Source organism: Chanos chanos, chromosome 5, assembly GCF_902362185.1.
Source record: "Chanos chanos chromosome 5, fChaCha1.1, whole genome shotgun sequence".
In the NCBI taxonomy this organism is placed as follows: domain Eukaryota; kingdom Metazoa; phylum Chordata; class Actinopteri; order Gonorynchiformes; family Chanidae; genus Chanos; species Chanos chanos.
Genome location: NC_044499.1, coordinates 10,180,453 through 10,201,800, shown reverse-complemented (window position 1 = coordinate 10,201,800; position 21,348 = coordinate 10,180,453). Strand labels below are relative to the sequence as shown.

At 42.7% G+C, this 21,348-nt stretch overlaps 2 protein-coding genes across 2 annotated transcripts; both read right to left on the bottom strand.

Moving 5' to 3' along the window:
* Positions 1-1,226: 1,226 nt before the first annotated feature.
* On the bottom strand, positions 1,227-10,578 carry smarcd3a (SWI/SNF related BAF chromatin remodeling complex subunit D3a). The gene is made up of 12 exons (XM_030775344.1): positions 10,397-10,578; positions 7,545-7,587; positions 6,500-6,622; positions 5,917-6,039; positions 5,545-5,640; positions 4,116-4,217; positions 2,847-3,008; positions 2,575-2,672; positions 2,308-2,443; positions 1,927-2,049; positions 1,517-1,618; positions 1,227-1,280 (listed from the first exon to the last, which is right to left on the bottom strand). The coding sequence occupies exons 1-12, from the start codon at positions 10,567-10,569 to the stop codon at positions 1,227-1,229; spliced, it is 1,335 nt and encodes a 444-aa protein (XP_030631204.1). The 5' UTR covers positions 10,570-10,578.
* Positions 10,579-16,827: 6,249 nt separating this feature from the next.
* tmub1 (transmembrane and ubiquitin-like domain containing 1) lies at positions 16,828-20,966 on the bottom strand. Its single transcript, XM_030773918.1, has 3 exons — positions 20,911-20,966; positions 18,679-19,253; positions 16,828-17,748 (listed from the first exon to the last, which is right to left on the bottom strand). Exons 2-3 carry the CDS (start codon positions 19,206-19,208, stop codon positions 17,397-17,399), a joined length of 882 nt encoding a protein of 293 aa, XP_030629778.1. The 5' UTR covers positions 19,209-19,253; positions 20,911-20,966; the 3' UTR covers positions 16,828-17,396.
* Positions 20,967-21,348: the final 382 nt, after the last annotated feature.

Sequence of the window (21,348 nt, the reverse complement as noted above, 5' to 3'; positions counted from 1 at the left end):
ATAGTGATTTTTTTTGTCTTTCTTAAAAAAAACCCAAACAAACAAAAACCAAAAACAACCCCCCCCCCCACACACACACACACTAAGGATCCTATTTAGTTTCACGGACATAAAAGAATTATTATTCAAAAAAAAAAAAAGAATGAAGACATGATGCCTCTTAAATCAAGAGATGATGAAAAAGGAAACCCATTTGAGGCCTAATAATAGTCACATCCACAGCACCAAGAAAATAAAATATTTTCAAGTTCATCAGGGACTGAACTTAACTGTTGTTTGATAATGTGACCGATCGTGATCCACCTCTCCATAAAAGTAATTTGTCCAATTTTGTGAACAGCTGTCAACCCACTCTATTTTGTTAAAGTGTTAATCACATACAAATACTTAAAAGTGCTTCATTTTTACAGACAGTTCAAGAACAATGACACATGTACAGACAGTAGGCAAAGGGTTCTACAATTTCATTCGATTGAAAAAAAAAAATGGAAATTTGGCACATCAAATATGAATACTGTATGTACATATTCACATTTATCATCAGTACACATATTGTACTGCTTCATTGTTCATAAGGTATACGAGAAAATACCAATTTCACTTCTATTTGATATGCCATATGGTCAAAAATCAGAGCTTATTGGCTAATAGAAGTAATATGGTCCAAGTCAAATTTGTTCTCTTAACTTTTTACTGTAGAATGCAGTTCAAAAATATTAAGAACTGTATTCTGTTTGGCAACTGAAAAAGACCCAATTATACACGCACAGTGTAAATCCTTCCTCACAAAAAATAACCAGTTGGACATAACAAATGAATGGCACTCAATAGGCAGGATATTTGAGCTGAGACATATTTGGAAAACATGAAAAATTCTTTACTCTTCCTCTACTTACGTAAGTGCACTGGGCTAGGACATACTGAGTTCCTGACCAAATCTCTTCAGTGAACAATTCCGATTTTCACTAGACTCTTCCTAAGGTCATACCGGTTCAGCTGTACAATAAGCAATACATTTAAGATCAGGTTTTTCAAAGTTTGACTTACAGAGATTAAAATCAAGGTCCGTATTTTGAATAGGTCCAGAATCCTGAGACTAGGGCTCATGATGTCCAGGTATGTTTGGGATTCCGTCCAATCTAATGCTGAATTGTCAATGCCAGAATCAAACTGACTGGATAATACTTCAAATGAATAGAGTGCTTCTTGCTCTTTGTGGTTGCTATTTAGGTATTACGCAAGGCCAAAGCCTGTTCCAGTTCTTGCCTTCGTTGCTGAATCTGTGTTCAAGGAAAGGAGAACAAGAAGTATGTAACGCATCAAATCTAATCATTTGTGAGAAAACTGGTTATGAAAAATATGTATTAGAGGCAGTTTTCCAAACCTCATTGGTATTAACTTCATGCTGATGTGTATGACCGTGTAGTGGCTTTATTCTCAAACATAACGGTCCTCATATCAGAAAGAAAATGATTAAGGTGAACAATCCTTACGCTTTCTCATAACTGAATCTCACCTTGCAATAGAAGTAACGGCTCACAGCTTCCTGCGACCAGGGCTGATTATAAAATTCCGCCCTCCTCTCTTCCTCTGGGTTCCCCACAACATCTGTCATTATCTGTTCCCAAACACCAAGACCACATCAGTTAGAATTAAAAACAAACAAACAAACAAAAAAACTGTATGCTTAACTAACTGAGCTTTTATCCGATGACACTCGACCAGTTGCGTGTTCTGCTCTTGTACGTTTCGAACTCCCTGAATACCAGCGGTTCTGATTTACGTTGTTAGCTTTAACTGAACTTCATGAGGAGGCAGAGCAGTTTTCTGATCTCTTCATGAGTACTCATGGGTTTCCCGATGGGTCACGTGTCTGTTGTGGTAAGCCATGTGCTTTGAGCAGTCCTTAGCAGGCTACTGTCTCACCTTCAGGTCTCGGTTCTGAGAACAGATCCAGTCTTGGATGTAGCCCTTGGGGTCTCTTGAGAAGCTGAGCATGAAGTCTCTCTGGATCTTGAGCTGGTTAATAGACTCAATGGTCTCATGAATCTTAAGGGACAGGAAGAGAGGGTGGAATGAGAATGTGTGATGACAGACAACTACTATTTTTCAAACACACAGAAAAGTGTGTTATCCACATCAAGTCTATTTGCAGCATGAGTGAATTGACCTACAGTAAAATCAGGGCCACAAGCATCAACTGATGGACTACGCGCAGTATCAATGAGATATAGGTTGAAGTACAAAAGGCAGTCAAGCCCTCTTCATAGCTGTGATGTATAGTACATACTGATTTAAGGGGCTGACCTTGTTGTCCAGTGAAGCTATTTCCTGCTGATTTGCTGTTGAGAGCAAGAAGCCGCTCATCTGACTCTTCAGAGGATCCTCCACTTCCACTTCAATGTCGTAGCATGCTGTTTTCTTCTGGTCATTTGGATCCACGCTGTTGACATCAGTTTCAGTTTTTCAGTTTTTTTTTTGTTTTTTTTTTAACTGAATCTCAATCCTCCACATGCTGCTTGTTTTCTCTGGGTCAAATGGGCATGCGGTTATATCATAAGGTGCAGCAAATACCTGATGACGTGATTGATGACTATGGGGTCAGGAGGCAGAAGAAGGTTAGTGAGTCGCTGAGGAATCTCACAAAACTTTAGACGAGGGCAGTCAAAGATCTGAGGGAGAGAGAGAGAGAGAGTGACAGAGAGAGGGGGCAGGGAGAGAGGGGGCAGGGAGAGGAGGGGGGGGGGGGGGGTGGATGACTCATTGCCAACTAGCACATCCATATGAATACACCTGGACAATTAAGAATGGAAGTGAATGAGAACGTATAAGCCGCTGACCATTACCTGCTGGAAGTACTTGTCACAGTTGATGTACTCCTTTTCATGGGAGTCCTGCAGCTTGGTGGTTTTAACGTACTGCCAAAGAGCCTGGATAATGCAGGAGCGGGTCTGAGTGTGGATCCCCAGCAGACGTGCAAGACGCGGGTCCAGCTTAAACTGGGGGGGCTAAACGCATCGAAACAAGTGATAAACGCTCGATGATCAACGTTTAGTGTTATCATCAATCTGAAAGACACTTGCACAAGAAACATCCAGAAAAATCTGAAATGAATAAAATATGCGTAAAGCAGTAGTGGTAAAGGCAATGCCAACAGACACAGACACATTGCAATGCCAGTTGATATAATGAAAGGTTTTATTGGTAGAAAATTCGTTTTTTGTTATTTTATTGTTGGACCATGAAATCCATTACTTAAGGCATGTTTCTTTCTTTCTTTCTTGCTTTCTTTCTCGTTCTTTCTCTTTTTCTTTGATTAAACCGATTCTCTTAAATAGGCTGACATTTTCCAAGACTATTTGAACATGAGCAAGGCCACCAGCTGACAAAGCCAGTTAGCATGCAGCTGAACGGTTGTTCAGAGCTGTTATTCAGCTGGAGATTTTGAATGCTTTCAACAAATTTGTGAGATGCTTCCCAGCGTGGTACAACATTAAGTCTCCCCTTCTCAAAATAATTACTTGTTCCCATTTACATGTGTCTTGAACTGACTTCATGTGTTTTCTCATGTGAAGGAGCCACATTTTCTTACAGTAACGACCATTATTGAGTATGTTCTCTTGGAGGGGGTTCGTTTTCCATTGTCATTTAATCTAGTCTAAATTACATTCAAAACAAGTGCATGAAATTCTATCAGAATGAATTTCTGGGAGTGTTGCTTTGATTAAAGGAGGACTGAAGGAGATAGCTGATTTGATTGGTTGTGTGGCTGACTCTGACTGGGTCCCCCTGTAAGGCACTCGTGTGTTATCTTTTGAAAAACACACATCTCTAGCCGGGCAGGGGGCAAGAAATAATTTGTTTGAGAACTCTTGTCGAAAAATAATTACCCATTAACTTTCATACATTCAGTTCTGGGGGGTTTTTTTTCCCCCTCAGTTTTGCGGGGGGCATTGTTCAGCTCTTCTATATATTACATGAACCACAACATGCGGTGATATATACGATACATCAGGGCGGCGAGACCATCTTAAACAGGCCGTCTCATTCGGTAATCCAAGATCGATAACTGTGACGAATCAACAGCTGTATTTTCCCCGTAATTTAAGCCATACCTGATAATCCAGCATGAGTAGGAGCGTGCAGCGAACGTTTACGTCCCCCGGTCTCTTCACCTGAAAGCCGTCCGTCTCCTGAGTCGTCGGAGTGCGGTGCCACTGCCAAGTCACACGAGATAACACGAGACAACAGAGGATCTTACCGGAGACAGAGAGAACACGGAACCTATCCAGGAGTACATCGCTAAATAAAAGATGTATCGGCTAGGCGTACTGTACGTTAAGCCCACACAAAAAACATGCACCATCTCTCAAAATTCTGCGGGTCTGAATCATGAGATTGGATTGGGTCTTGATTCTGTGTACACTTGTTCGATGCAATGACAATGGGGTGTCTGTTCAGTGTGGAAACGCCAGACTCTGATGGCATAAACGGCCTACGTGCTGGCCTCCATTGTCCACAGACCATGGCATGACTTCCACACTTTTGAAAGAAATAACACAATGGCACTGACTTACAACTAAATTCTATTAGATTTACTTGATGGCAGAGAATTATTATTATTTTTTTTTTTTCCAAAATACCACTTTTCTAAAGAGGTTTTAAAGAGAGACATTTACGCTCACCAAGGACAGTTTAAAGTGTTGTTGAATGAATGAAGAATGCATGACCAAAAAAATGTGTTGTGGCCTGACAAGATGGGAATGCAAGAGGGGAAAAAAAAAAAAGAATAGTCTAAAAAACAACATAACTAAAAGAGAAGTCAACTCTTCACTTAGGAGCTGAGGACTACCTCTGTGAGTTTGAAGTACTCAAGATGTGAATAGCTTAGAGGTAACTCGGTATGTATCAACATTTTTCGACAGCTGGCAAGGCTCCCCTGTGTAATGTAAATGCCTCTGTGTGTCTCAATGGCACCCGTGGGTGATGATTTGTCGCCTTAAACAGCAGAGAGCGTTTGCCATTCTTTATTTTAGAATATTCTACGGTGGCAATTATATCCAGCAATGCTACTCTAAACTCAATACTAACCACAATGTCATGGGCATCCTTTTTTTATGTAACATGTTGCTATGGTGACCATGGACATATTTCTTATACTGAGTGGGGTTTACTGAACTTCTCTTTACAGTGTTGCTACATTGTGTAGTTCTTTTTTCAATAACATCTAAACCGTTTTCTATTTTGTGTAGAATGGTATTCAACAATGTTTTTCAACTAGTTATCTTTATGGAAGTCTCTCACTAAATTTTAAAATTGAAAACCCTTTCTTATAAGAATCAGTATGGATTTATTTGGCAAGAGAATTTCTTGTTTTATTCTTTAACCTGTATTTCAGTAGAATATATTTTTATGTTTAAATCAAGTTAATAAATAAAACTTCCCAGTTACACCTGTATTACGTTAACATTTAACAGAGAACACCTTCTTTTTCAAAGGCTCTCTCACACTGTCCTACGGATGACAGGGTTGGTTGATGCTCACCTCCACCAAATGGTTGTCAGGACCATAGAGATCTTTGTCCAGTTCTATAACCAAGCTCTTGAAGAACGAGGAAAACTTCCTTTTCTGCTTACCAGGCTATGGGGACAGACAGAATACACTTCAGCTACCTGCCTCGAAATACATTTTCATTTACACTCCTCTCCATGTCCCAACACACACACACACACTCTTCTATACCCTCTAACACACACACACACACACACACACACACACACACACACACACACCTGTGCATTAGAAGTAACATAAATAGGAGCACATGAAAGATGCAGTATAGTGACTCCTTCCTAGTGATAACTTAGAGAGTAAATGCAATAGTGCGACACAGGTGTAACAAAGGTGGTTACCCACATCATCCAGTAGCTTGCCCTCCACTCGGAGCTCCCAGGATGCAATGCTACCCTCTGAGTCCTCTGCGTCAGGCTTAGCGGGGTTGAACGTATTGGAGATGTACAAACGGAGCTTTCGTTTTTGCTGTCGAAACAGATGCAGACTTTTAGCCTCTGAGACAACATTAGCTCCACACATTTAGTGACTTTGTTCATGGGTCTTTCATTAAGGAGACCCAAAATAGGTTTTACAAAGTATGGCCCTTGCGTTTGCCTTGACCACGACTTTACTTAGAGAATATTTTGGACTTGTTTTGTTTTCCATGCTAATTTTAGTGTTTTATCAGCTGATGACATGAATGTTAAACCAAAAAAACTTTTTTTCCCCCAATTATCTGAACTATGACTGACGGGCTGGACCTACCAAACAAGTAATACTAAGTAACATAAGTGATCTAGTATCATCAAAAATCCAAATTTATGTCAACCATTCAAATCAAAACATACACCGTACTGTCATGTCATTTAAAAATGGTCCCAACTGGTCCCATTCAAACAAATCCAAACCTCTATATATTGTATATATTGTGACATTTGATAAGAACCTTCATTGGTCTTTTCAGAGCTTCCTGGATGTCCACCCGCTTTCTCATAATGGTTTGGTCCAGTTTGCGCTCAAAAGCCAGCAGATCCATATAGGCCTGGGATTCTGGCACAAGCTCACGGATCTAATAACAGCAAATCATATGTAAATAACAACGTTAAGAAAAAACATTCACAAAATATTAGGCCCTAGATTACATATGAACACAACATATATATACACACATCTTTTTTTTTTGTTTCTTTTTAGTTTCTCTGTAAAGCACAGGACCGTGTTGTCCTTACTCTCTGTGGGCTCAACCATGGTACTGTTCTTCAGTGTGTGGCATGAACAGAGCATGAGTCATCTCTGCCATAGCTCCCTTAAACCAAGAGAACCAAATATTCCCCTGCACAATGCGCAGAACAGTAAGTGTGCTGGTTAGCACTTTTGTAATTTCCACTGTATTGCATCACACTGTCTTGCCCCTAGTGACTTAGAGACCTATTAACACTTCTTCAACAATAAAAGAAAAAAAAACCTTACTGTCTAATGCGTTTGTAAAAGGTATAAATAGACTACAACAGCATTGGGGCACTTTTGTGCGCCCATGTTGCATCACAAACAACGCTGGAAAAGACTAGATGATGAAAGAATCAGTGACATGTATCTGCGTCCAATCCCAGTACCGGGAGCCCATATCCCAACCTAAATTGCTTCCCAGTCTTTTGTGTCGCATTAGTGTGTCACATCCCAACAGTCGCACTGTACCAAAAATCCGTAGCCTGCAGTGGTCCTGATGCACTAAAACGCCTTCACTCGCCCCAGGAATCACAAACCCTCTTCAAACCACCGCGATTGCCAAAAATATGAGTCGAGCCCCAGCAACAGCCCCATTCACGCGTTCATCTCCTCACTGGACCCCCTCATCCCCTCCCTACGCCTTTCTCACCCCCCCCGAAAAACACAATTACCTGCACCATGCGATCTTACCGTTGACTTGACAGAGAAAAAAGCAATATCTGAATAAAGAAATGTGGAGAGAAAGACAGAGTGATGTATCTCACCCTCTGAGGGAGAATCTTGTCTGCCATTTTCCTTCTCTTGACACTACGGATGGGGGAAAAGAGACAGAAAGAAAGAGAGAGAGGGAGAGAGAGAGAGAGAAAAAAGCATGTTACTATGGTGACTGATAGCAGAGTCCACAGGCCATCTGCTGAATAACTGGGACCCGTCCAGACGTTGTTCCAGCTGTGTGCATGCGTATGTGTGTTTGTGAGTGTGTGTGCATGTGTGTGTGTGTGTGTGTGTGACAGAGAGAGAGAGAGAGAGAGAGAGAGAGAGAGGGAGAGAGAGAGAGACAGAGCTGGAGACAGACAGGAAGAGAAAGAGAAAAAGAGAGAGAGAGAGAGAGAGAGTTAAAGAGAGAACTGTGTAACTATGAATTTAAATATGTAAAAATCATGTATGTTCATTCATGTGTGTATGTGTAAACATGAGCATTCACTGAGTCACAATGTTGGACTGAATCATGAGGAGGCACCGAGGCTCTGAAAAATTCCGTCCTGCACACAGCTTGCTCAATTTAATTGGATTTTCTCAGTGGAAAATTGTCATTCTGATTGTGTGTGCATGTGTGTGTTGTCTATACTGACCATGTCTGTGCTCCATGGAATTAGTGATATAACACGTTAATACATGTATTATATACAGTAAATTAATGCATTATTAATGTATATAGGCAGTTAATTAATGGATTATTAATGTATATCTGCAGTAAATTAATACATTATTCTCATTACGTGCAGATTTCTGGTTGGGTTTTTTGCTGCTGGAGACGGTACAAAATTCCCCAGTCAAATTTGGATCTGAGCCTCAATTTTAGGCTCTTCAGTTCCTCCTCCCCTTTCCTATTTCACGTTATCAGTCACTGACTGCTAAGAAAGTTCCATTCCCACTCTTGAAACACTTCCACTTAAGTCACGGTTATCTGCGAAGACCCATGACATAGTAACACACGGCCCCCTCTGGAGCCGGAAGCATCCGCTCACGCTCAGTCCCCCTACTCATCCGTCTACCCTGCCCTCCCATGAGCAGAGGATAAACTTTCTCATGGTCCTCCATTTTCACCCCCAAACCACACTGCTCCTTCGGGATCACCAGAGGCTGGGACAGTTGGGAGAAAACTTTGTTGGGGGGGTTGGGGTTTGAGTTTTTATATGTGTATGAATGCCTTGAACAAACAAAGCTAAAAAACTACAGATCCACAATTCATGTGTTTGTAAAAACTGAAGGGGAGAGGGGGGGGGGCTCAGAAAGAGAGTGAAGATGATGTTGGAAACAGACGTACAGAGAATTCTTCATGTGGATAGCTGGACGGATCTGATGTTCTCTGAGGGGTTTTTCATGCAGACTGTACACACTCTCTGTCAATCGAGTGTTCTGACTGACATGCATAACAAACAGTGTTCATTCTCAAACAACTCATCATCAGTCATAGTCACCGTTGACAACACCACTCCTGTGGAGCATTGGTGCTTATTCATCCCCCCCTTTCTGATGTTGCTAAAGTGCACACATGCATGAGTATCATAGATATCAGCGAGGTATAACGCTGCAAAGAGGGGGAGCAAATCTGACAGGCAGGGACAAGTCCAACACACAAGCTATCAAACTATCATGCATCAGAATAAACCGCCTACTTGGATCCAATTGTGGGATCTGACTGGGCCTCTCTCATGTCCATCTGTCTCGAAGCGATCTCACTGGCTCCTGGGAATCCCAGTGGTTTCCTATAGGTTGACGGGATTTGAGGGAGTTCTAATTAGTCACTCAGGAGAAGTTGGAACGAGTATGTGATGCCTCGGGAGTAATCTCTGACTGGGAATTCACAAATGTGGACTGTATAACATGTCACACAATGTACTGACGGCAAAGGGGAGTTTGTTCTGTTCTATGTATTGTGCTCACAACCCATGTATATGTTAAACCCATACATTCACAGCAAATAAGGCACCACTCACATATATCAAACAATATCACAGACAAATGCACACACACACGCATACACACACACACACACACACACACACACACACACACACATACGCACACATCAGAGGCACAGGTCGGACATAGATACACACAGAACACACTGAGAGAAGTACACAGTTTACTAGCGTTATCTGTCCCCTGTGATTATTAAATTGAAAAAAAAAAAATAAAACCCTCAGATGACTGAAAACCCAAATATGTGGGGAAAAACATGGCTGAACAGAGAAATAAAAGGTTAAAATGTGAGACAGTGAGACACAGGAGCTGTAGAGATAAGAGAACTCCAGTGAACTCAGATTAAAGCTTCACACCGTGAAGGAAAACCCAGGGCTGTAAGTCTCCGCTTCATGGACCTAACAGATAGTGAGTCAAAGTCAAAGAACTGTTCAGGCACTAAAATGATAACAACGTTCAAAGCACATTAAGGCACCTCATGAAGACACTGTCCGGGGACCAAACAAACGTTGAGTCTCACTCTGACCACTAGAGGGCATCGCATTAGACTAAAGCAGGTAGAAGCGCCGCACTGCAAGATCTGCTCATGAGAAAAAAAAACAACCAAACAAACAAAAAAACATGCTCATCCCAAAGGTCTGTAACCGCTACCAAATTCCACGCTGACCCCTAAACCCTGTTCCCTCAGGGCTGCACGAACACATGCAATATGGTAATAACCCTAATCAGCTCCCTGACCCTCTGGTTGACCAGAGAGACCCTCTGACTTAAGCTTTCATTTACCAAAGGCCTTGCAGTTGTGACAGGGACATCAAGAGGAAGAGAAGTGAGGTTTCATTGTAAGTGCTGGTCTGAGAAGCCCTAAGAGGTCACAGAGGACAGGTGGCCGGCGCAAAGAACTCACTTTCGCGGGCGGCTCTGAGCGGTCTGCGGCTGCACCGGCTGCGTGGGGGTGGGGCGCTTTCGGCTGGGGTCCAGCGCCGGGTTAGGCATCCCCGGACGTATCGGGGGGCTTCCTCCATACGGCGGTCCCGGGGGGCCCATGGGAGCGCCCTGATGGGGCATTCTAGCCCCTGAGGTCATCCCTGGACGCTGTGGTAAAAGGGAGAGGCTTTAGGTCCAGAACACTTCTGACAATATCACTTTTAATATGACACGCTGCATGGTAAATTAAAAAAAAAAACAAAACAAAACAAAACACAGATGAATGCGTGAATGATTTCATTCCAATTACATGAGGTTACACATTCATCCAGCCACACAGCGGACGAATAAGCAGTGACTTCAAGTCAGTATTGACTTTTAAAAGAGACTCAAAAACATCTCTCCAGTACAGCATGCTAGACTCCAGTGCCAAGAGCTGATCTAAGCCAGGGCCTCTCATACACCTGTGCTTGTCATTTTACAGATGACAGCTGCTTGGCCTGCACTGGAACACAGTGGAGACGAAGTCAGGCCCTAAACCAGGAACGACTGCATGTGATCACACATAAACATTTACTTCAGCTACCAAGTACAACACCTCATCTGTCCTAGAAAGGTCTGTTTTTTTTTTGTTGTTGTTTGTTTGGGGTTTTTTTTGCATTTTTTAAATGATTTTTTTTTTGGTTTTCTGGGTAGTTGAGCACCTAATGAAATGCAGTTTGAAGTAAGAACGCAGACGCATGAATGCATTTGAACAGTTTGACAGTTGTGATTCGTGGATAAAATATTTCACGGTGAGCGTTTACATCTTACAGACTTCAGTCACGATAATTTTGTAGCCTAATTCATATTTTTATCTCTCACATTTGAAAGACACTTGAACTGAGTTTTTGAAGTCCTTTGGTGAGAAAATATTAAATAAAGTGTTATTTCTGGAGTAGGCCTTCTTTTTGTTTTAGAACTGACGATAACAAGGCGCAGCATCTGGGACTTCATTTGTGAGAAGTCCGCTGCAAATGAGTCATGCGGTAGCTGTGTCACAAAGTCAGTGGAACAGTCAGGACAAGCAGAGAACTTTTCGAACATCAGGAACACGTGCCAAAGTCTCTAGTCCTCACACCCAGCAAATATGAGCACAGTGTATCACTGCCAGGGTGTGTGTGTGTGTGTATGTGTGGGTGTGTGGGGGGGGGGGGGGGGGGGGGCGCTCCAGCCTGGTACAGTAACCTCCATAACACATTCGACCCTTCCCAAAGTAGGCCAAACACCAGGGTGTCCCGAGCCGGTCCAATCCCCATCCGCACGGGTGGGAAGGCGCGGGACGTGAACATGTGGACGCGGCGGGAAGCGGGAGCGGGCACCGATATGTCTTTCCGTGCTGCTGCCAATCCCTCCCTCTCAAGGTCGTGGTAGAGGTGTGCGGGGCACAGAGGGTGGCAGAGCTAGGGCTGCAGAATCAAACTGCCACTGACAGCAGGTCTCATAAACAACACTTCACTAATAATAAAAAAAAAAGAAAAAAAAAAGAAGGTAAAACGGTCATTCTTTTTGGCCGTTTTTGAGGCGGTACCAGCTGTATTTTTCATTATGACTTTGCACATCCAGAACTCTACGGTGATTTAAGCGTCTCTGTAAGTACCAGCCTCTAATGTTCACAGACTCCCTCTCTAAAAACACAAGTCTGTAGGTTTTCGAATTCGACTCTAATCACAAAGAATGCTCTTCGCAGAGACATCTACATCCCTCTGTGAGTATGACCATAAAACTCTGAGAGCACGACATACATATGTCGTTAAAATATATCTACTTGAACATATCTTCAAAGGAGTCTGATTCATCCACAGCGCTGGCAGAGTGAGCTGGACTGGGGGCCCGATAGTGAGCTCTAAGCTGTAAAACTATGGAAAAGTTTGTCCTTTCTGCAGACTAAACAGAGGAACTGCAGTCTGCAGGAGGAAACCAGAAACCACCCCCATGAAGCTCTGTAGGACTTCAAGCTCATTGACAGTGGAAATACTGATTACAAATGGATGCTTTTAGACAAATGACAAGTAGTATTCCTATTCAAGTCCAATTATCTCCGTCAGTTACTGTTGACTGTATTAGACACATTAAACAGGAACAAAGACCAAAACACCAGTGGGGGTGAGAGTGCTTAGAATGAGGATGAGGTCTAGTCATGCCAAGACAAAGTGAGATGGCCTCTCACAATTATCGAGAACAATTACGGTCATGTTTTGGGATAATACATCTCCCGATAGAAATGGCCAAATTAAATCTCAGATCTGTCAGAAAGTCCTACTTAAACGGCATTAGATAAAGTACCAAACTCTCGTTTGATGCAGATGCGTCAATGCTATCCTTGTGGAGTTTACACAAGAACCAAAAGAAACAATTTTATCAGTGACTCCTCCCGAGGCACTCGAACAAACTCACGTCTGTTTTGAATTCTCGGTGAACTGGAACACCTACACATGGCTAATTGACACTACTTCTTGAAACACACCCAGTACTATACCATTACCCTCCATTTATCTTATAGCTTATGTTCCTTCAGGCATGTTTCCTCAACCACTCTGTTTGATAATAATGGATATGTAATCTCTCACACTTCATACAGTTCGGGTATAGAGACCTGCCTGCTACATTGATGGAGTGCTCTCTAATTCCTCCACATGGAAAGCGTCGGGGCACCGGTAACCTTCTTGCTTTGCCTTATTCTCCTCCCTCTCTCTCATTATGAAAACAATAACCCTCCTTCTGCATTCCCATTCCCCCCCCCCCTCTCTACTGCTGCTCTCTTCTTTAAAAAATTTAAAATGATACCAGTGCACCAGCAATCAGCCCCACTCTGCTCCCTCTATCCTAGCTCTCTCAGTGCAATGACAGGGCTAGTCGTCTCTCTCTCTCTCACACACACACACACACACTCTCTCTCACACACGCACTGACAAGCTTGTACAGAACACCCGCACACATTTATATAGACACACTCCCCCAAGAATGGACACAGACATACACACACACACACACACACACACAAACACACTGGGACAAATCTCAGTCACTCACCACTCCATGGACGAGAAACTCAAACAGTTTACTCTTGGTTGCTTTACGAGCTCCTCCAGCTGAATCCTCCATAGCTATTTTCAAATAAGCTCTGTGCCGTGATTTCTTTTTTGTTTCTCTGTTACAATATTCCTCTATCTCCCTCACCCTATTTAAGTCTTTTTTCTCTACACTCCACTTTCCCTCTCCTCCAAAAGAGTGGTCCTTCCCTCCCTCTCTCGCTCTCCCTTCAGTGTTCCCTTTCTCCTCTCTCTCTCTCTCTCTCTATTTCTCTCTCTCCCCCCTCTCTCTTTTAAAAGCGTGTCAGCATGTAGCCAGAGTCAAGTCTCTTGCTCCAGTCTCTCTCTCTCTCTCTCTCTCTCTCTCTCCCTCTTTTTGAGTGGAGCTCCCTCTCACCGACTCAGGATAGAGAGAGGATGGGGGTCTGACAAGGGGGCTGTCGCGGGCCCACTCCCTGTGTCTCACATGTGCAGCTGTTGCATTCCATTGATAAGAGAGAGGGTGAGAAGCCAGACAGACATAATTGCCTCGATATCTTTATGGTTCCGAGCGCCAAGGAATGGTCAGTTTTCCATGAGCTACCTGAGCCTCTTACACCTGCTGGTAAATCTTGGCAATGCTCCAAGGTCAAGTCTAATGGCCACCGCAGCACTGAGGTGCCATTCTTCTACCAGCAGGGGGCCCTGACAAAATATATTTGTGGCTTTATATTTATCTGTTACATTAAGAAACAAACATATGTTCTATTTTTAGAATGTCTGTAGTAACTGTGTAATTACATAATGGTTGCACAAACGAGCACAGAGTACTTCTATGTGAGTAAACATTACACCACTGTATGGCATAAATTAGACTCTATTTTAGCAGAATGCTTACTGGACCCTAAGGTGCAACGCCGGAAGTGTGGGCTGAACTACCGCCAAGCCTTAAACTGGGAAACTCCTGAAGTCCACCCACACAAAGTAACCACAGTATAACTTGTTAATAAACATGCGTGCGTACACACATACACACACACACACACACACACACACTACTCACAAGGGAATTTTTCTGCAGCAATCTAAGCCCTACTCAGCCTAGACAGCAGAGGATTGAGATATGGTGTGTAAATTGGAATGTGTGCACACAATTCCTTATGTGATTTCAAAGCTATAAAAACACAAGGTTAAAAGTACAGTCAATACCAATGTCTCCTTTTACGTCCTTTTATTCAGAAGAAACTAACAGAGACCAAACCACAATGTGTGTGTGTGTGTGTGTGTCTTCGAATATCAGTTTAACGTGGCTTTTCAATACGCATCCTCTCTCTATTAAATTAACTACCACAAACCAACACTCTACGCACGGGAAGTCAGGATACGCTCTGCAAGTAGATGTTCCCCTAAGGAACCCCCATCTGTCTTACACGTAAAGGCCAATACTACGGAATGGTAATGTCCCATTCAATCAGAACGGAGGGGGGCTGAAAAGGGGAACCAAGGCCTCTGCAGGACCTATGCTTGGACTGAGCTTTGGTGCCAGTGTGGCCTTAAAAGCGGCGTTACCACTTCAAAGTGGGTGAAAGACCTGACAGGACTGTTGGGTTATCTCCTTTTGGACAATAATTAATTGCTAATAGTAGCTAACTATACACCGAACTTTGTCTTTTTTCTCTCTATGTTAGACAATTGCTATTTGGCGATAAGTACCGAGAGATCAGCGAATTACCACTACGCTAAGCACAACAGGACAGTTGACCAGCCAGGGGAACGTTAAGATTACATGCTACTTAAAATTGAACATCACACTCATTAGGATCAACAGCGCTCCCGCGTGGATGAGTCAGCAACATTGCAATTAGATTAGTGAAACAAACGCCTTCAAATACAGTGACTGTGGGTAGGAATACGTTGGCCAGTGCAAAGCATACATAAGATTCAGTGCAGGTGCAGAGCAAGCAAGATTTCTACAGAGACTGTAAAGATAATGTTTGTCCGGTGACATGCTGAGAACTGTCAATGTAGCTTTGAGAGACAGACGAAAGCAGCTGTCAATCCATATCCAGTAGGGTACTCATACAGGTAGGTGACCACGCGACCAGCCATCCAACAACGGAGTTGGAAGTTTTGTCAGAAAGTACTTCAGGACAAATCTCAACTCAATAATTGATACTTCGTGATGCTCTGCTGTTATAATTAACTGACATCCGTTTTAAACGTGATGAAAAGAGTGCGTAGAATGGGGATAATGATTAAGAGTGTTTCAGTCTCGTTAACTGCAAGGATGTAAATTTGCTACTCTTCCAATAAATCAAGAGTGACAGCATTGGCGGTAGTGCATGTTTATCAATTTGCATTATGAAAACATCATGGATAACCAAAAATATGAGAACAGTAGTGGACGCTACAAGATTATTTCTGGATTTAACAACATTTTATCTGTTAAATTCTACCCTAGTAATGGCTGGTTCGACAAAGATGGTTTTCAAATGGTTACAGGAAAACCTTTTGGTTCAGAGATGGAAACTGAAGGAAACGGTTGATGACGCTACAACCGATGCGGTGGCGTTATAGTCTTACCTTTCTTTCCATCGCTGCAAGTTTTGTGTATAGAGTCAGTAGCTGTGGAAAAACTGAGCCACAGGCGTTCTATGTCCGGCACCGGTAACTTCGTTGTTCTGGAGAGAGATTCTCTGCAACTCCCCCCTCCCCCGTGAATTAGACCTGGATGGACGGATGCTGGCTGGAAAGGCCCCGTGTCTGGACGAACAGTCTGCTTGGTGGTGCTTAGTGCGGCAGACGGAGTAGCGCAGGCGCAGGGAGCGTCAGACACAAGCGATTCAATAACGGTTTAAGGGAACGTCGTCAAATTACTGCTGAGAAGTAAGAGCTCAGTTGTGCCCACTATATTGTAAATCTGTTTTGAACAGTTTCATAACGCTGGAGTGTTCACTTTATTGATTACACCCCACCCGTGCAGCGAACAGTTCATCAGATCTTTGTGTGTTTGCACTGGACAAAACATTTCAGGTAATTACATATTTAAAAAAAAATATTACGCTACTCACACCGTGTACATCTTCTTGGCACAGTCTATGTCCCATAGTGGTGGTCGATTTTAAATAACGTAAATCGTGGTCTTACCCCGATAAACTAGCTTTCGGCATGATCAGGCCCTTAGTGTGTTCATCAAAAGGGCTATGCATCAGTAAACAACCAGCATTACATAAGAGAAATTCCAATGAATGTAACTTTGCCATTGTCATTGCAATTACTGTTCATAAGCCTTAAAACAAACTTTCAGATACTCATGAGAGAACATCACCAGTAAATAAAAGAATGATTTAATAGATTATTTCTTTGTTTCAAAAAGCCATATTTTACACAAATTACTTTTGATGTCCCAACCTTTAATAACATCAGTGCTGCCCACTCTGGTCTACTAATGTGTGAGACAGACATGCAAACCTGCTCAAAATCTGGACAGTCACATTAACCGTAACCCCTCTTACTAGCAAGCACCAGCAAATCACCAGTTACTTGCATACCGAAAACGAGAGAGAAAAATTAGGATAGGCACAATGAGCTTTCCTATACATTAAAAAAGAAAACTAAACAAACAAACAAACAAACAAAAATACATATAGCACATTTGTTCGTGACACACTCAAATCTGGTGCAGATTAATATGACTTGTATGTAACAAAACAAACAAACAAACAAAACAAACAAACAAAAAAACAAAAATATGCCTCAGAGATTATTGAACCATATCTCTGACATCATCACAGCCTTTAATCAACCCTAAAGAGTCCTAAGATCCAGAAGAAGCCACACAGACTGGCACCGGCATGTGAGCAAATGTGAGTGCAAACAGTGTAGATGTGTTGAGAGAAGTGGGTCATGGCCATGGAGTCGGACACAACCCCCTTTTTAACGACGGTAAACCCCAAACGCCACGAAGCTAAAGAAAATGGTGATGCCGACCAAAGAGGCGGTCGCGGGCGCGGTGAAGAACTGGCGGTACTGGATCTGAAAGTACCAAAGAACTGACAGCATGAGAACAAACAAGGGCACCATGAGGCTCCCCACGTTCAGGGCCACGTGGACCTGGTCTGCCGCCCTGGCCCCCGCCGGCACAGCCCGCGTGGCATGCTGGGAAATGTGGCAGTGGAGGACACAATTGTCTGCCAGGTTGAGGGAGGCCAGTGTTTGAGTGTCGTCCTGAAGAAGTTGACCCTGGTAGATGAGACGCACCTGGTGCTCCTGCCCGGCAAAGTACGTCCTGTGGGCACACATACACACACACACAGCCTGGGTGAACACAAGTGGCCACGTGCACGGCTTCACGATATCGTTTGTCGTCTGATCAGTAATACTTCAAATGTGTGGCACAACATGCTCTCTCACATCTATGGAAATAGTGTCTGAAATGACATATGTTTATTCTCATGGGTGATAACAACAAAATCAAATTTCTCTTAGGGAGATGATTCCAACAAAACTGTCTGCAAGGGAAGTATACCATGAAAAACTGAAGTCACCCCCACTTATAAGTGTATATGACGTTACCCGGCATTTTGCAAAGAATCTTAATTGTCATCTGCCTCCGAAAGTTCAGTTCCTTTGTGGCTACGTTCACACTGCAGGCCTTAGTGCTCGATTCGGATTTATTGCTCAGATCTAATTTTTTTTTTTGTTTGGCTGTTCACATTGTTTTGTTTTTTTTTTAAATGTGGCCAGTATCAGATTTCAGTGTGAAGTGGTCATGGTCTTGAACTGACCCGCATGCGCAAAAGAACAATAACAAAGACATCACATGCAGCACGCTGTCATACGGAAGTTATCAAGGAAGTCAGCATTTACGGTTTCATTTATAAGTTTATGTGCAGTGGAAGCCAGCGAATTCGTGAGCAGATGACAAACGAGGATGAGGATGAGGATGAGGAGAAAGAGAGCCAAATTTTTGTATCCGATTTAGGACCACATATGGAAGTGGCCCAAATCGGAATTGAAAAGATCAGATTCCATGTGATTTGTGCTGTTCACACTGTTATGATAAAAACAGATCGAGTCACATTTGGGCCACTTTTGCCTGCGGTGTGAACGTAGCCTTCGACACAACCAAAGAAAAAAAAAACCCTTATCTATCTACAAGATTAAGTTCAGCACCAACTCTAAATCTCGTGTGAACAGACACATTCCAGTTTCTTACCTTTTAATGTAACCAATGGTATCCTCCGGTTTCACCTGTGCTGTTCGCTCAGTGTCATTAAGGAACTTTAATCTCAAAACCATGTTTCTCTGCGTGTCATTGGACGCATCGGGGGGAGGTGGGGTGGCACTTGAGGCGCTGGCAGAGGGCTGCGTGCCGAGGGAAGGACTGGCTGCCTCTCGATGCCTAAGGCCATCCCTCCCAAATTCTGCCACCTCTGGAAGGCCCCTTTCTCCACCCCCTTCCTCATCTACACCAGGGGAAGACTGTCCCTCGGCCGCTGCCTCTGTCCCTGGTTCCGCTTTACTCTCTTCTCTCAGGCTGCTGGATGGTGAGGTGATGTCACCAGGTGGGAGTGGCTCCTGGCTGTTTGTTTCTGTGGAGGAGGCATTGCTGGGGTCAGTAGTTAAAAGGTGTTCAGGGGGTTCGACTGTGTGAGTGGACGCCCAGGCCAGAACCAGAACCAGCACCAGGAACGCCGCACCAAAAAGCAAGGTAACCTCATCTCCCACGCCCTCTATCAGAGCCATCCTGGGCTGCGGCGTCCCAGACTAAGGCAACTTAAAACCAGGCACCTGCGGAGCGCAAAACAAACATAATTATCACAAAAGCATTGCAGTGTTGCGCAGTCACAAATGTCTCAAAAACACATGAACTCAAACTCAAACAAAGCAGATAATGGTTAACTTCATGGCAGGTAAGGTATATGAATGGATGAAACCTGCTGGTAGGGTTTGACTGTAGCATACCTATAAACCATACTAAAAAACATGCTTTTTAAATAATCTAAAAACAATAACAATATATTGTTATTGTGGTTTTTTTACCAAAAAAAAAAATTCACAATCACAGTAATTGCTACAATTCACTTTCAAGAAAAATAGTTATGCCTACTTTGACATTTACAATAGAGGCTACGACCACACAAGAATACTTCAAAATCACTCCATCCATAAATGTCAGCCCTTGTCTCTCAGACCAAATCTGCCCTTCAAAGTCTCCAAACACAAATTACGTTGATCCTCTGTGCAATACAAAAAAAGTCCACAAATTTAATGAACAGAGTGCATACTCATCTGACACACATAGCTACACCTTTATCAATAAAATAGGCGCACAAGACATATGCAACACAACCGTACATTTTTTGTACACCAAATACGTTCATGAATGTAGAATTAATTACAGTGTGACTTACACCACAGCTATGTCCATATAGGGCAAAAGAGAAAAATGCAGTCACTGAACAGCTATTCGCCTAGCTTTGATAGCCTTGAGCAAGTTAAGGTGCTGCTGCTTTGTTTTCAGCCGACTGTGACTAGTTTTCTCAGCTCTGAATCTAGGTCAACAGAAATAGTTTCTAGATAATCTTCTAAAGTGAACCAAATATGTGCAGCAACCTTTGAACATAAAAACACTGAGTTCCGCAGACTGACTATTTTCCATACGGACCCGCGACCGCCTGTTTCACAAGCAGAGAATCTGTTAAATTATTTCAATTTCTGCAGGCGTGCAAACGTGGTCAACGGTGCCAGAACATCAGCCAACCGTAACCATGCTGTATAGGCAAAAATGCTTGAAGACTAACTACACAGATTAATCGTTGAACAAGAAAAGAAGTGGACAACATCAACATTTAATAAAATAAAAGAAACTGTGCAGACAGGAATATTAGACTGTATCTTACATATGCCTATCGAGACAATCAACTGACGTTGGTCAGTGAATTTTTGGTAAAACACGGCAAACTAACGTTAACAAACCTATTTGAAACAAATTGACACATACTCACCGTATTTGCTAAATTGCTATCAAGCTAGCGACGTTGACAGGAAATGGCTAAGTTCTGCAGCTAGCTGAGTAGGTAGCTCCATGCCTATGTCACAGAACAGCACCAGATTGTCGTCACTTGCTCTAGCCGACATATAAAGTTTTCAACATGATGAAGTCTCGTATCATTCCGGCAATAAGCAAAATGGTACGGCGATAAAATCAAACTGCGAGAAAAAAGATTTCGTAAAGCTAACTTCAACACCTGGTTGCCAGATCGCTACCTCATTACAAACCTGCTGTGGTTTAGGAACACAGCCAAAAATTCATTCGCCACCATAAGAGACTAAATAGACGTTGTTCAACAAAGGCATCATTTTTAATCAAATAGGAAAACCATTACAAAAATTTCTGAACACGACATAAAACCCAACAAACTCAAAACATGAAACATTAACTTACTGTTGACATGTCACATCGCATCGCGGCACATAATAACTCACTACCACTTACACTTCCTGACTGTTTGCTAAGTCAACGTGAAATATAACTTCCGGTTCAAAACGCAATAAAAACGTCAACATAAAAGTCTATGAGTAAACGTCCAGAGCTTAACCAGTGTCTTAGTTCACACGGACTCAATTTTAAGCGTTGATAACGTTGATAACGGCGGATTTCATTGACTAAGTCGTTCAAATTTAGAAACAAAGCTGTCTACAGTTTCATCACTCCATCAAATAACTTGTGTCTCACGAATAATGAATCGTTCAGAAATGCATACGCGCCACCCTATCCTATCATACATAATGCAGTCTTCTGCATATATTAAGATAACATTGTTTGGTTATATCCCTCACATACAGATGCTCACATGACTCTGACACAAATGGACAAATTTAC

Bases quoted from the DNA above. Each gene is read 5' to 3' on its own strand.
- tmub1 (XM_030773918.1), bottom strand. From the start codon at position 19,208: ATGGCTCTGATAGAGGGCGTGGGAGATGAGGTTACCTTGCTTTTTGGT. The intron at 17,749-18,678 runs GTAAGAAACTGG...GTGTGCCCACAG, and splicing joins ACCATTGGTTACATTAAAAG to GACGTACTTTGCCGGGCAGG.
- smarcd3a (XM_030775344.1), bottom strand. From the start codon at position 10,569: ATGACCTCAGGGGCTAGAATGCCCCATCAGGGCGCTCCCATGGGCCCC. The intron at 2,673-2,846 runs GTAATGGTCAGC...TCTCTCCCTCAG, and splicing joins GTGACAAGTACTTCCAGCAG to ATCTTTGACTGCCCTCGTCT. The intron at 1,619-1,926 runs GTGAGACAGTAG...GTTTGGGAACAG, and splicing joins CTCAGAACCGAGACCTGAAG to ATAATGACAGATGTTGTGGG.